This window comes from Aethalodelphis obliquidens, unplaced genomic scaffold (assembly GCF_003676395.1).
Source record: "Aethalodelphis obliquidens isolate GAN/ISIS:26980383/991018 unplaced genomic scaffold, ASM367639v1 scaffold3, whole genome shotgun sequence".
NCBI lineage: Eukaryota > Metazoa > Chordata > Mammalia > Artiodactyla > Delphinidae > Aethalodelphis > Aethalodelphis obliquidens.
In genome coordinates, this window is record NW_020837947.1 from 77,351,177 (window position 1) to 77,366,310 (window position 15,134).

Sequence of the window (15,134 nt, forward strand, 5' to 3'; positions counted from 1 at the left end):
ATGGAACGGGGTGGGAGATAGACGTTCTTAAATCATCTCTACAACAGAAAAATGTTCATTGAGCACCCAGTATGTACAAAGCACTATGCTGCAAACTGCAGCTTAAAGAAGAGGCTTGAGAGTCTAGAGTAGTTGACCGTGTGATGATTTATTCGTTAAAGGAACAGTAATTACAAACCTGCTACATTCATTAGTACACATGCTAGCTACTGTGCTATGCTTTGAGAATAACAAGGAAAAGGATTCGGTCTCCGCTTCCAGTTTCGTATTCACCATGTAATGCAGCGGGTGTTACGGGGAGCACGTGCATGAGGGCTATGGAATTAATGGTGTTCATACTATCATTTGAGTATAAGTTATTTGATTTTAAGAAAACTTTGAGACTAGGAATGACATATGTCTATGTATTTTTGTGATTGTTATTAAAGGTTCCAATGAGCCCATGGAGGTCTTTGTTGGAGAAATGACATCGTACACGTTGCACAATCTCAGCCCCAGCACCACCTATGACGTGAACGTTTACGCGCAGTATGATTCTGGTCTCAGTGTCCCTCTGACGGACCAAGGCACTACCTGTGAGTCACGTAGCTTTTTGTGGTTGTAAGAAAAAGTGTAGTGTAAATGACCAGGTCCTTCTGCTTTAATTTTCTTTCTTTCTTTTTCTTACGCATGTTTCCTCGGCCTTGAGTAGGTAACTCTTTTGTGTCCAGCTAAACAAATACTTACGTCATATAATCAAGGGTACAAAATGTATAATGATGAGATATGTTTGTTTCATAGAAAATACATTTTGAATTTTAAAAGATAAAAATTATAAAAATTATGGTTTTATCCACGTGGGATTGTATGTGGTTTTTTCCTGACATTGGATGTTAAACATATATTCCCTAAATGTATTGATCTAATTGAAAGTTTTCCCATAAATGCCATGATGACTGATTCAGCTTGCAGGTAGATTTTGTTATCATCAGTGCTTTAATGGCTATTTGAGGACTTAGCAGATAGCCTTTCAGAAAATTTTTTTTTATTATTTTTCATGAGGTGTCGTTGACATTCATGGCGTGGAGAGGGGCTATAGGCAGACCTCGTTTCATTGCACTTGGCGGATGCTGTGTTTTTTTTATAAATTGAAGGTTTGTGGCAACCCGGCACAGAGCAAGCCATTTTTCCATCAGTATTTGCTCACTTCATGCCTCTGTGTCACATTTGGTAGTTCTTGCAATATTTCAAACTTTTTCATTGTTATTATGTTCGTTATGGTGATCGGAGATCAGTAATCTTTGATGTTACTATTGCAAAAAGATTGCAATTCGTTGGAGGCTCAAATGATGGTTAACAGTTTTTAGCAATAAAGTGTTTTTAATGAGGGTATGAACATTATTTTTTTAGACATAACACTATTGCACACTTAATAAACTACGGTATAGTGTAAACATAACTTTTATGCACTGGGAAATCAAAATATTTGTGTCACTCACTTTATTGTACCAATATTTGCTTTATTCTGGTGGTCTGAAACTGAACCTGCAGTATCTCAGAGGTACGTCTGAATGTGGATTTTCCTTCCCTTGAAAATCAGTCATAGAAAGGGAGGTCGGTTTCGACAATACCACGTTTTCGTGTTTGTTTCACGTCTGTTTCTTATGAAGAAACAATGTGAGACTTTATTTTTTTCAGCCACAGTGGAAGTTTTAAAATTGTGCTGGGATTAAAAGTATGCTTTTTTTGGCCTTTATTTATGAAGTAAATCTATTTCTTTCTGTCCTTCTTTTGTAGTATATTTGAATGTGACAGATCTGAAAACTCACCAGGTCGGGTGGGATACATTCTGTGTTAGATGGTCAGCTCACCGGGCAGCCACTTCCTACAGGCTAAAACTAAGCCCTGCAGATGGTACGTGTGCAAAAAAATGACCTGGAGCACATAGTAGCTACATTTAAAACTTCAGTAAAGGTGTCATTCTATTTATAAAATGATGTATCAGAATGTCTTTAAAGATAATTGCTGGTGACACTGGCATTTTTCCTCTGCTGTCCTCATCAGGAACAAGAGGACAGGAAATTACAGTGCGTGGATCAGAAACCAGTCACTGTTTCACCGGCCTGTCACCAGACACTGATTATGGCGTCACTGTCTTTGTGCAGACCCCAAATCTTGAGGGACCAGGTGTCTCTGTCAAAGAACATACTAGTAAGTGTTTGAGTAATCCGGGGGGTCTCTGTAAGGCTTCAGAGTAGGATGCTCTGGGTGTGGGAGACATAAGTGACTCCTGTGTGACACTTCTCCTTACGAGCGGCAATAGTGACATGATGGCAGGTCCTTGAGGTGGCGTCTGCAGCGGGTTCAGCACCTTTATCTGCAGCAGATCTGTGCTGCCCTGTTAGAGTTGGCGTAATTGTAAGGAATGACCTAAAGGAGGGAGAGCTGGCTCTAGCTGACAGTGAAAGGTGCACATGGATCCGTGTTGGTGACCTCTGCTCATCTGACTGTATCTGAAGGTCTTACGCTCTCCCTTTGCATCTGGGCTTCGCTTCGTGCTGCTGTAGTCAATGTTGAGTGACTACCAATGGTACCAATTTTGGATAAGATAGGATTCCCAGTATGTCAGTGCCCATGACACGTGATTTGTTATCGAGGACTGAAATGGCTCTAAAAATTTACTTTCTGAGATATGAAATGTGCACCTGTTGCGTTTTTCTAATTATTCTTTTTAATTCTAGCTGTAAAACCAACAGAAGCTCCTACAGAGCCGCCTACACCTCCTCCCCCTCCCACGATTCCACCAGCCCGGGAAGGTAAGTACAGCCATTAGGCAATGCATTCAGCTGATCGGGATTGATAGCCTTCTTACTTACGCAGTTGATATAGAACATTTCTGACCTATTATTCCTGCTAAAGAGTTTTTCAATTAAAGGCAAAGATTACCAGGCATTTGCTCTTCTGCTCCAGGCCCATTTTAGTGTGAATAAAACCAGTCATAGGGCTTCCCTGGTGGCTCAGTGGTTGAGAATCTGCCTGCTGATGCAGGGGACACGGGTTCGAGCCCTGGTCTGGGAAGATCCCACATGTCGTGGAGCAACTAGGCCCATGAGCCACAACTACTGAGCCTGTGCTCTAGAGCCTGTGAGCCACAACTACTGAGCCTGCGCGTCCAGAGCCTGTGCTCCGCAACAAGAGAGGCCGCGACAGTGAGAGGCCCACGCACCGCGATGAAGAGTGGCCTCTGCTCACCACAACTAGAGAAAGCCCTCGCACAGAAACGAAGACCCAACACAGCCAAAAATAAATTAATAAACAAACCAATGAACCGACATTAAAAAAAAAAAAAAAAAAAACCAACCCGGTGATAAACCACTCTGCCTCTTCAGCTGGAACTCTGTTTCCTCAATTTTGCAGATGAAGGTCTAGGGATGCCTTAAATAATCCATTGTCACATGGAGGGCATTTCTTTCTTGTGGCTGCTGGCATCAACAGGCACTGGGGACCTTTTGGGCTAAATTTGCAGCGTAACCCCTGGGCCTTTGGCTTTGGAATTCCTGGCTTCTGACCTAAGAAGGGCCCTGGATCACACAAAGCTAAAATATTTCCATTCACCAAGGTTGGAGACATAATTGTCCCTTGTAGTAAACTGGTAAAAAGACATAGACTGAGCTATTTAGATTGGTCTCTCAGTAATTTGGGGCAATGCTCAGTGCTTCATCAAATTAAGTTTTAGCTAATTAACTACTGGTTTATTCTTTTCCCACATTCTGTTTCCAACATTTAATTGAAAGTATTTTTCTTTTCTCTTAGAAGGCTCTAGAACGTTATGGTTATTAAGCCTATTAAAGAAGTAAAATTAAAAGTGCATTATTATGGGATAAAATAGTAGTGTGTTTCTTTAGACTGTTGAAAGGAATTCAGTAAATATTTTTGGCTTAAAGACATGTTAAGCAAGACGAAAAGACAACCCTCAGAATGGGAGAAAATATTTGCAAACAAAGCAACTGACAAAGGATTAATCTCCAAAATATACAAGCAGCTCATGCAGCTCAATAACAAAAAAAACAAACAACCCAATCCTAAAATGGGCAGAAGACCTAAATAGACATTTCTCCAAAGAAGACATGCAGATGGCCAAGAGGCACATGAAAAGATGCTCAACATCACTAATTATTAGAGAAATGCAAAACAAAACTACAATGAGGTATCACTTCACACTGGTCAGAATGGCCATCATCCAAAAATCTACAAACAGTAAATGCTGGAGAGGGTGTGGAGAAAAGGAAACCCTCTTGCACTGTCAGTGGGAATGTAAATTGATACAGCCACTATGGAGACCAGTATGGAAGTTCCTTAAAAAACTAAAAATAGAACTACCATATGACCCAGCAATGCCACTCCTGGGCATATACCCAGAGAAAACCATAATTCAAAAAGAGACATGTACCACAATGTTCATTGCAGCTATTTACAATACTGTTTACAATAGCCAGGACATGGAAGTAACCTAAATGTCCATCAACAGAGGAATGGATAAAGAAGATGTGGTACGTATATACAATGGAATGTTACTCAGCCATAAAAAGGAAATTGTGCCATTTGCAGAGGCGTGGATGGACCTAGAGACTGTCATACAGAGTGAAGTAAGTCAGAAAGAGAAAAACAAATATCATATATTAACGCATCTATGTGGAATCTAGAAAAATAGTACAGATGAACCTATTTACAAAGCAGAAATTGAGACACAGACGTAGAGAACAAACGTGTGGACACCAAGGTGGGGAAAGGGGGTGGGATAAATTGGGAGATTGGGATTCAACATATATACACTACTATGTATACAGTAGATAACTAATTGAGAACCTACTGTATAGCACAGGGGGAAAGAAAAAAGAAGGTACAATCTGTTTGTAGGGCATATATTAAGTTCACCTTAAAAATGCATTCCACTATACAGTAGGTGCAGAAAAATACTGTTTGATTGCACCTAAATGAAGTACCTAGAACAGTCAAATTCGTAGAGTCAGAAAGTACTTTGGTAGATGCCAGGGGCAGGAGGGCAATGGGGGGTGGGGAGGGGGAATGGGGAGTTAGTGTTCAGTGGGGACAGAGTTTCAGTTGAGGAAGGTAAAAAATGAGGGAGATGGTTGATGGTGAGAGTTTCACAGCAATGTGAAGGTATTTAGTGCCCCTGAACTGTATAGTTAAATGTGGTTAAAATAGTATGTTTTATATTATGTGGCTTTTACCACGATAAAAAAACATTTTAAAAAATGGATCATAAACCCACATATAATAATTAATCTGTAAACCTTTGTGACCTGAAATTAGGCCAAGATTTCTTCCATATCACACCAAAAATGTGAACAAAGAAATAATTGATAAATTGTACTTCATCAAAATTAAGAACTTCTCTTTGAACAGCATTGTTAAGAGAATGAGAAGACAAGTCGCAGATTAGGAGAAAATATTTACAAATCACATAATCTGCTAAAATACTTATCTCCATATTACATAAATAATTCTCAAATCACAGTAATAAAAATACAAACAACCCAATTTTAATAAGTGAGGAAAAAATCTGAAAAGACATTTTACCAAAGAAGATATGTGAATACTCAGCATCAGTCATTAGAGACATGCAAGCCCAAACCACAAGGAGACACCACTACACCTATTAGGATGCCTAAGATTAAAATGACCACGTGTTGGCAAAGACGTGAGTACCTAGAACCGTCATACGCCGCTGGTGGGAATGTAAAATGTATAACCACACTGGAAACAGCTTGACAGTTTCTTAAAGTTGAACATAAACCTACGGTACCGCTCAGTCATTTCATTACAAGGTACTAAACCAAGAGAAACGAAAGCATATGTTCCCACAAAGACTTCTACATGAATGTTCATAGCAGTTTTATTTGTAAGAAAAAAAAAACCAGGTAATTGGAAAAAAACAGGAAGTGACCCACATGTTCATGAAAAAGTGAAATAATAAGCAATAATGGAATAAATGGAATTCTTCTCGGCAAGAGAAAGGAACAAGCTACTGTTAAACACAACGGCATAGATGAATCTGCAAATGATGATGCTGGGTGCAAGATGCCTGAGGAAAAAAAAAAGATACTGTCTGATTCCATTTATATAAAATTCTGGAAAACTCAAATTAATCTATCATGTCAAAAGGAGATCAGTGATTTTCTGGGGATGGGAAGGGGTGTGGAGAGGACTGACAGGGAGAGACTATTATAAAAGGACACCAGTGAACTTTTGGGGGGCATGGATATGTTTGTTACCTTTTTGGTGGTAATGACTTACTTCTCTGGTGTATTCGTATTCCACAACATATAAGATTGTGAATTTTGAAAAAAAAAAGACATGTTAAGGTTTTTTTCTTCATAGGCTTTATTTTTTAGAGCAGTTTCAGGTTCACAGCAAATTTGAGCTGAAAGTACACAGGAGTCCCGACATGCCCTGCCCCCTCACATGCACAGCCTCCCTCCACTCTCAACATCCCCCCTGCCAACCTGGAGTGGGACGTTTGATACATCCTGTGAACCTATATTGCCACATCTTTATCACCCAAAGTCCATATTTACATTAGGGTTTATTCTTGGTGTTATACATTCTACACGGCAAGTTTTTATCACTAAAATGTTAAATTTTTATTTTCAGAATTTTTAGCTTTCAAGTCTGAAGATTCTAATTAAAGGTGTTTCTTTATTTTATTCCATCCCTTCCCTCCCTCCATATGATTCTAGTGGCCTAATTTAAAATGAAAAGACACCTTATCTACACCAAGTCTTTGATAATTATATACAAAAATCTCCAAACCCACTGAGGGCTCTTCTTAAGTTCTGAGCATGGTTGTTTTTTCACTTGATTTCCTCCTTAGTTATTGTTTGAAGCTCCTTGAAGAATCCCATGAGGAGGGAGCATATGTTTGCAGAATGACCAGATGGAGTAATTCCAGAGCAGAAATTGAGGGCCAGTTAGACCAGCGCTTTTCAGACTTCACTGGGCACGTGAATCACCTGGCACCCTGCTACTGTTGATTCAGTTGCAGGACATTTGGGGTGGGCCCCAGGACTCTGCATTTCTATCAGGCTCCCAGGCGATGCCGTTGCTGCTGAACCACACTTGGAGGAGTAGCAGGGTGTTAGATTACGTGTCTCAGTTGTGTAACTTCACTTAAATGAAAGAATTCATGAGATTTGGGGCTTCCTCTGTGTTTTTCCCCCAGTGTGCAAAGGGGCCAAGGCAGATATTGTATTCTTGACTGATGCCTCCTGGAGTATCGGGGATGATAATTTTAACAAAGTTGTAAAATTCATCTTCAATACTGTGGGAGCCTTTGATGAAATCAGTCCTGCTGGAATTCAGGTGGGTGTCGTTTCAAAGGTTATTCATCTGTAACGTCTTGCTATTTCCTTTAAACTTTTAAGTAGAAAGACTTTTCAGTATAAACTCCATTTTGACTTTGTTATTTTCTCTTTTCTTTACACATAGACTTTTGGGAAGGACTTGGGTGCAAATGATAAATAAATAGAAAAATAAATATTCCTCTAGGTATTCTCTTGGCTAGATGATATTCCTGTTGCAGAATTTAGGGGAGTCTAACTCTAACTTCCTGCTTAAATCTTTTGACAATGATACAGTTTCCTGAAAGGTCATTTTATGTTCTGGAAGTTAAATGCATTGTGATTGTTGTACCCGTTAAGTCAGGAGATTCAGTGATGGGTAGTGACTGGAGGGGCTGTGTGGAACCCTACTGCCCCCTCTATCATGACATTGCAGATATTACCTGAACCAGAAGAAGAAAGGCCATTGTTAACTCAAAGGGAAATTAATTTGTTTTCCTACAATGATAACTACCAATTATCTTGCTTTGGAATCACTCCAAATTTATTGCTTTTACTAGAGTGGGAACTTAGAAAAATTAATCCTTCCACCTCAAAGAATAATTCCTCGCTTAGCTCTGACCCACCAGTAAAGCTGAGAATCTCCTCCACTCCCAACATACCCCTGGACTCAGGGCCGGTGGCTCTGTTGCTTACTACCTGGATTCTGCAACCTCGAAGCCCCACTTCAATTCCACCCTTTCTGGAGAGGCTTCCTTGATAGTTTTAGGCATTTCAGACTCCTGAAGGGTTTTGTTTATGTTGCTGTTACGGCACGTGTCTCTTTATATTGTCAATATTTGTGTGATTCTCTTCTGTCTAAATCATTGACTCCTTAAGGCAAGAGACTGTATTGTGTTATTATTTTTCTGAATCCTCTTTCCCTTCCCATTTCTCTTGGTGAAGTTTCTTCTTTATTTAGGCAGGTACATCTTAGAGATGTTATGAAAATAAGAGATTTTTGACATAAATCACAAATAATTTCATAAACAAATCATGTCTTCTTTTATGCAATAATGCTTTGTGGAATATGTTAAATTTCACATCCCCCAATAATTCTGTGGATGTTATTCCAACCCAAGAAGAGTAAAATGTCAGGCTAGTTACAGTCTTAAAGTGTGAGCAAGTAAGCCTTTTTTGAAATCCTTTTAGAAATTAAGATTTCTGATAAAAAATAAGAAAAAAAGCTACCATATTTTATTAACTTCTGTGTGCCAGCTACTTTGTATACATGATTCTCATTCCTTAAACTGGCCATAGAAGTAAGTATAATTATCTCCATTTTACTGATAAAAAACAAAGGCCCAGAGATGTTGGGAACCTACCCAATGTCACAAAGCTATTAACTGGCAGCACTAGGATTTGAGCCCATTGAATCCTGACTATAAAGCTTTTATTCTTTCCACTAAATCACACTGTCACTGAATTGGTGACGAGTGCTGATTATTATCACTCGTGCCATTTTTATATTACAATGAAGAATAGATGTGGCCAGTGAGAAGGGTCAGTTGTCTGAGAAGCAATTGCTTAGCCAATATTTGAGCTCAAGATGGTATGTTCTCATTTCTGATCTTGGAATCTCATTGCTCTCCAGCTTTACCCATCCCTTCTTACATCCTAGAGAAGAAATACAGTGCATGTACATTATTCATATCAATTACTGACACTTTCATTGAAGATCAGAAATCAGAGAATTTAGTGAGACAACAGTAGTCAGTGTTATAATATTAGCTATAAAGAGCATACCATATTCTGTCAGGTCTAATAGACTTCTTTTTCCCATTATGCAGCTAGAAGAATCACTTGACAATTGAAACATTAAAAGAGGCGACTTACCCTCACCACCAAACCGCCTTTCCTTTCAGGTCTCATTTGTGCAGTACAGCGACGAGGTCAAGTCTGAGTTTAAGCTGAACACGTACAACGACAAGGCCCTGGCCCTCGGGGCCCTCCAGAATATCCGGTACAGAGGAGGAAACACAAGAACAGGTACAGTTCATCAGCGTGTACATAGACCTTTACTCTCCAAAGCCTTTGGAGTGATAGGTGGAGTGTAACTCTAACATTCAATTGCTTCTCAGTTGGGCGTGGCTAAGGGCACTTGGAGAGCTTCCACTGAGATGACACTAAAATGTTCCATGCCACATTCTATAGGCAAAGCTCTCACGTTTATCAAGGAGAAGGTCTTGACCTGGGAGAGTGGTATGAGGAAGAATGTCCCCAAGGTGCTTGTCGTGGTCACAGACGGTCGGTCACAGGACGAGGTCAAGAAGGCAGCTTTGGTCATCCAACAGTCAGGTAAGCACAAGCATACATTTTAAAAAAAATTTATTAGAGTCTAGTTGATTTACAATGTTGCGTTAGTTTCAGGTGTACAGCAAAGTGATTCAGTTATACACATATACATATAGCCACCCTTTTTCAGATTCTTTTCCCATATAGGCCATTACTGAGTATTGAGTAGAGTTCCCTGTGCTATACAGCAGGTTCTTATTAGTTATCTGTTTTATATATAGTAATGTGTATGTGTCAATCCCAATCTCCTAGTTTGTCCCCCACCTCCTTACCCCCTGGTAACCGTAAGTTTGTTTTCCACATCGCACAAGCATAAGTTTGATGCCTAGTGATGGCACTCATTATTTTCACAGTTTCAAACGTCCAGGAATGATTGCAAAAGACCAACATTACTGATTTTACTTTAGTTTCTGTTTTACTCTGTATTCCGTACCCTTCTAATGTTAGTTTACATTTCATCATGGAATGGTTTGATAATTGCTCAGAAATGACATGGTGTATTCTTTGTATAAGACGTGCCTCAGGGTCAGTCCCCCATAGTGGCTGGAAGCCTACACACCAGCAGTAATGGGATGATCCTCGAGCAGGCTTCCTGCCATAGCATAAATGAGTCTTGATGCTGGTTCAGTCCTATGCAAGGAGAGACATAGGTTTAGCACGTCCTGGCAGATGCAGATCCCAAACAGATTGCTGGAAGGTTCACTGCAGAGGAGCAGAGAGACCTCAGGGAGATATTGCTGGTGTAGATCTTGTCAATCAAACATGCTGAAAGCCTCCTTGTTACACTGCCCTTTGGATTAGTTATTCAGGATGACTAGAGACGAAACTAAGTCTTTATAGTTGCATGAACACCCCCAATCCTTCAGGCAGCGTCCAAGGTGGACATATTTTAGAGAGAGTTCTATGCTATGCATGATTTATTGTGGTGTAAATTGTAAAGTCCTTCGTTACATGGAATTTGTCATCTGCACATACATGGGTCTTTGGCTAAAAGTGAGTCATGACTAGTGCTAAGTCATACTGTGTCTTCTTACAACAGAGATTGTTCTATGCACTGATCTTTTTATAAGTTGTTGCTGTTACGTTATGCACTTTGAGCAGATTCCTGTATATTTTAGGCTCCTTTGTGATTTAACTTTGGGGTTATGAATGCTTGCTTCTCAAGTTACCTTATTTATATCTAATTATGTAACTAATTCTGTTGAATTAAGCTTTTGGAGTGAAAACTTTGTTTATTTGTATTAGCCTAAATAAGTGAAAGTTTATTGCCAGTGGGACTTGTAGATTCCATTTTGAAAGTGGTCAAAGTGCTGACTTTGAGCCTGAGTTTATTGAGTAAATCAGTTTCAGGAATTCAGAGTTTAAAATGAGCCCATTGTTGGTTTCTGAGGCACATGAGCTTGAAATGTTAATGTTGCCTAAGACAGCTGCAGAATTAATGGGTATATTAGGACTGTGGATGTGTGGAAGGAAATGAGTACCACATTAAGTCATTCTGCTATTAAAATGTTCATCTTTTAATTGTTAAGACTTTATTTTAGGAAATCCAATTAATTGAATTTTATAAGCCAGAAAATAGGAAGACCTGGAAAAAGTACATGTTCATTAAAGAGAGTTTATGTCAATTAAAAGAACTTGTTGCATTAGCTGAGAAAATATGGCATCATTTCTGATAAGATTTTGTTTTGAATTGTTTAAACCATAAAGGATGGAAAAAAGGATGTGTAATTCTCTCTATAAACACTGCTCTGCAGGGTTCAGTGTCTTTGTAGTTGGCGTGGCTGATGTCGACTACAACGAACTTGCCAACATAGCCAGCAAACCTAGCGAGCGGCACGTGTTCATTGTGGACGACTTTGAATCTTTTGAGAAGATAGAGGACAACCTCATCACATTCGTCTGTGAAACTGCCACTTCAAGTAAGTCATGACCCACATGGGTCCATAGTCTCAGTTGTTTTGAAAAAGTAACTGCTGAGCAGACCAGGGGTCCCCAACCCCTGGGCCACGGACTGGGACTGGTCCACAGCCTGTTAGGAACCGGACCGCACAGCAGGAGGTGAGCGGCGGGTGAGTGAGCGAAACTTCGTCTGTATTTACAGCCGCTCCCCATTGCTTGCATCACCACCTGAACCGCCACCGCCCGCCGTCTGTGGAAAAATTGTCTTTCACGAAACCAATCCCCGGTACCGAAAAGGTTGGGGACTGCTGGGGTAGACCGTTCCCTATCCTATATGAGATCAAGTCTGTGCATAAATAGATCCTGGGAAACCACTTGAGAACCTGATGAATCACTGTTCCTATTGAGATCATGCTAACTGTGTGCTTGTCAGAGGTCCATTTTTAGCCGTGAAGACGTAATGTTCCTTGTATGGAAATAAAGTATTTGAATATATCCTTTTCCCACCGTCCCAATGCCTGTGACATTTGAGAAAATTAATCTTCAACTTAGAAATGCATTTATAGAAGCATTCCGTGGGATGAAGGTTTTTCCCTGTTAGTAATCAATTGGTATTTGTTCCGTCAACATCCGTGTTTCAGGAGAGCCACGAGAAAACTGACTTGTGTGAGTGAGTGTGCACTGTAGAAGTTCACTTGGTTCCCACTTGTTTACTTGGGTGTAGACTTTTCATATTATACCGAGACCTCAAGCTCAACTCTTAAAATACAGTGAAGGACAAAAGATTGATTACTGAAGTTGGTTTGTTCCTCTTCTCCATGAACTCTGACTCTTGGGGTCTTAGATTATGGAGACAGTTGCGTGGCTGATCTAGACCCCTGATCCCAGGCAGGGCTGTGCTTTTTAAGTGTTATGTTTTCCCCTATGAAACATTATATTGAGATCTCAGAACTCGGGTTGGAGGCAGCAGTAGTAAACAAACGTCGGTGGTTTACCGTAAAACTTACGCTGAAGCTCAGAATGGAATCACACTAGTGCAAGTGAGCAGGGAGCACCAGCTGCCACCCCTCCACCACGAGGTCCCGGATGCAGCCCTGTGCTGCCCCAGCTCCAGGGCCCAGGGTGAGACCCGCTGTACACCTGCCACTGTGAGGTTTGGTGGCCAGTGTGAGCCTCCATGGCTTGGCAGAGAAGACTGGGTGGCGACAAACTCCTCCCGCCCTTGCACAAATCTGAAGTTTCCTGGGAGAAAAGTTCTTTTTTTTTAGATTTCTATTTTTTTTTTCACAACTCACACACACACTGTATTTTATTTTTACAAGAGATAAATCAACTGACACCAAGTATTGTAAATGGATGACCACAACAAAAGCAACAATGATTGCAATTACCAAACACGAAACACACTCACACTATGTCATAATATTGACATTCAGTCCAGGAATCCTCCACTGTAACAGCTCCTTTACTTTGCAGTGAAAATTGATTTGTATATTTTTCACCTCTGAGTCCTTGTGGGATTTTTTTTTAATTCAAACAGAAAGTCACAAAAGTTATAATCATCCTCATCAGTAAAAGTTCTTTAATCTATGGAAAAACATCTATAAATTTTCCCCCTCTAATTCAATCTTACCATTCTTTTTTTTTTTTTTTTTAATTTATTTCTAGCTGCAGTGGGTCTTTGTTGCTGTGTGCAGGCTTTCTCTAGTTGCGGCGAGCCGGGGCCACTCCTCGTTGCAGTGCGCGGCTTCTCATTGCGGTGGCTTCTCTTGTTGCGGAGCACGGGCTCTAGAGCGCATGGGCTTTGGTAGTTGTAGCACGCGAGCTCAGTAGCTGTGGTTAGCAGGCTGCAGAGCGCAGGCTCAGCAGTTGTGGCGCACGAGCCCAGTTGCTCCGCGGCATGTGGGATCCTCCCGGACCAGGGCTCGAACCTGTGTCCCCCGCATTGGCAGACGGATTCTTAACCACTGCGCCACCAGGGAAGCCCCAATCTTACCATTCTTAAGAACGTTGTAAAATTCCAACTGGACTGGAGAATGTCCAGAAAACATGGTCACACTGGTCAGTAGTATAATTTCACGTACACGTGGAAAGTCTACACAAAATAACTCAGAAGAGGTTAGATTGATATGTTTTATAAATGAATGAACAGGTTTGTTACTTGATGTATGTACGCAGGTGCTTTCTGTGCGTGTATAATGTTTGTATACCTTGTTGGTGAATCGTACTTAAAGAACACTGTGCTTTGCAGGTTGTCCTCTCATTTATTTGGATGGCTACACCTCACCAGGTAAGCGTTCATACTCGGGCTAATTTATTTCAGGATTTCAAGCAATAAGATAATTAAAATGACCTCATTTCAATATATATTTTTTTTCTGATGTACAGGTTTTAAGATGCTTGAAGCATACAACCTGACAGAAAAGAATTTTGCTTTTGTGCAAGGAGTCTCTTTGGAGTCAGGGTCTTTTCCCAGCCACTCGTCTTACAGGCTTCAGAAGAACGCCTTTGTGAATCAGCCTACAGCGTGAGTGTGACAACAGGAGTTCCCTTTCTTACCACGGGCCAGATGCTTTTTTGAGGCTTGGAATCTTTGCTGATGTCTTAGAACCCTGGTATTTTAGAATTGAGTCCTATGGATGACCTGGTTTAGTTTCCTTAAGTACAGTTGGGTTAACTGCGTTCCATTGGGTCACACGGGAGACTAGGACTCAAGCTTGCTACTCTGAGACCCAAGAATCTCATCCTGTGTCTGCCATATGATGGATTACTGATCCTTTTGAATTTAAGTCTAGGATTATAGTTACGCTGCTAAGAGAGGTCGTTTAAACAGGGAGGCAACTTCTTCTTTTGAACGTTTCTCCCTTGGTGCAGAGGGACTGCATGGAATCAACGCAGAATGAGAAGAGGAATTCTCCCCAGTGTTTCCGACTCCACAAGATGAAAGACTGCAGTGGCCTTGCTTGTCCATGATCTGTGATCTGACAGGCAGCAGTTAGTTTTATTAAAATTATTTTATTTCATATATTTTTTGCGGTACGTGGGCCTCACACTGCTGTGGCCTCTCCCGTCGCGGAGCACAGGCTCCGGACGTGCAGGCTCAGCGGCCATGGCTCACGGGCCCAGCCGCTCTGCGGCATGTGGGATCTTCCCGGACTGGGGCACAAACCCGTGTCCCCTGCATTGGCAGGCGGACTCTCAACCACTGCGCCACCAGGGAAGCCCTTGACAGATCTCTTTTTTAAAAGGCTGAGCAAAAGAAGCTAAACCCAAAAATAGTATATTCCATGGTTCCTACTATATAGAGTTCAAAATCAGGCAAACTAACCTATGGTGTTAGAAGTTAGGATAGTATAGTTACCTTTGTAGGGAATGGGGGAAACTGGACAAGGGTACATAGGAAGCTACTAGGCTACTACAACAGGTTATGTCCTATTTCTTAATCTGAATGCTGGTTAGATGGTTTTTTTTTTTTTTTTTTTTTTTTTTTTTGTTTTTTTCTTTTTTTGGCTCTTCCCTTTGCGGGGCACAGGCTCCGGACGCTCAGGCTCAGCGGCCATG

General features: G+C 40.8%; 1 protein-coding gene across 3 annotated transcripts in view; it reads left to right on the forward strand.

Moving 5' to 3' along the window:
• Window positions 1–15,134, forward strand: part of COL12A1 (collagen type XII alpha 1 chain) — a 114,827-nt gene that overhangs the window by 69,094 nt on the left and 30,599 nt on the right. For all 3 annotated transcript variants that reach the window (XM_027092305.1, XM_027092313.1, XM_027092322.1), the window contains 10 exons: window positions 429–575; window positions 1,777–1,893; window positions 2,044–2,190; window positions 2,721–2,795; window positions 7,223–7,362; window positions 9,245–9,368; window positions 9,534–9,677; window positions 11,429–11,593; window positions 13,825–13,863; window positions 13,962–14,100. In XM_027092305.1, the coding sequence (XP_026948106.1) occupies window positions 429–575; window positions 1,777–1,893; window positions 2,044–2,190; window positions 2,721–2,795; window positions 7,223–7,362; window positions 9,245–9,368; window positions 9,534–9,677; window positions 11,429–11,593; window positions 13,825–13,863; window positions 13,962–14,100 (1,237 nt within the window). The remainder of the gene's footprint in view (window positions 1–428; window positions 576–1,776; window positions 1,894–2,043; window positions 2,191–2,720; window positions 2,796–7,222; window positions 7,363–9,244; window positions 9,369–9,533; window positions 9,678–11,428; window positions 11,594–13,824; window positions 13,864–13,961; window positions 14,101–15,134) is intronic.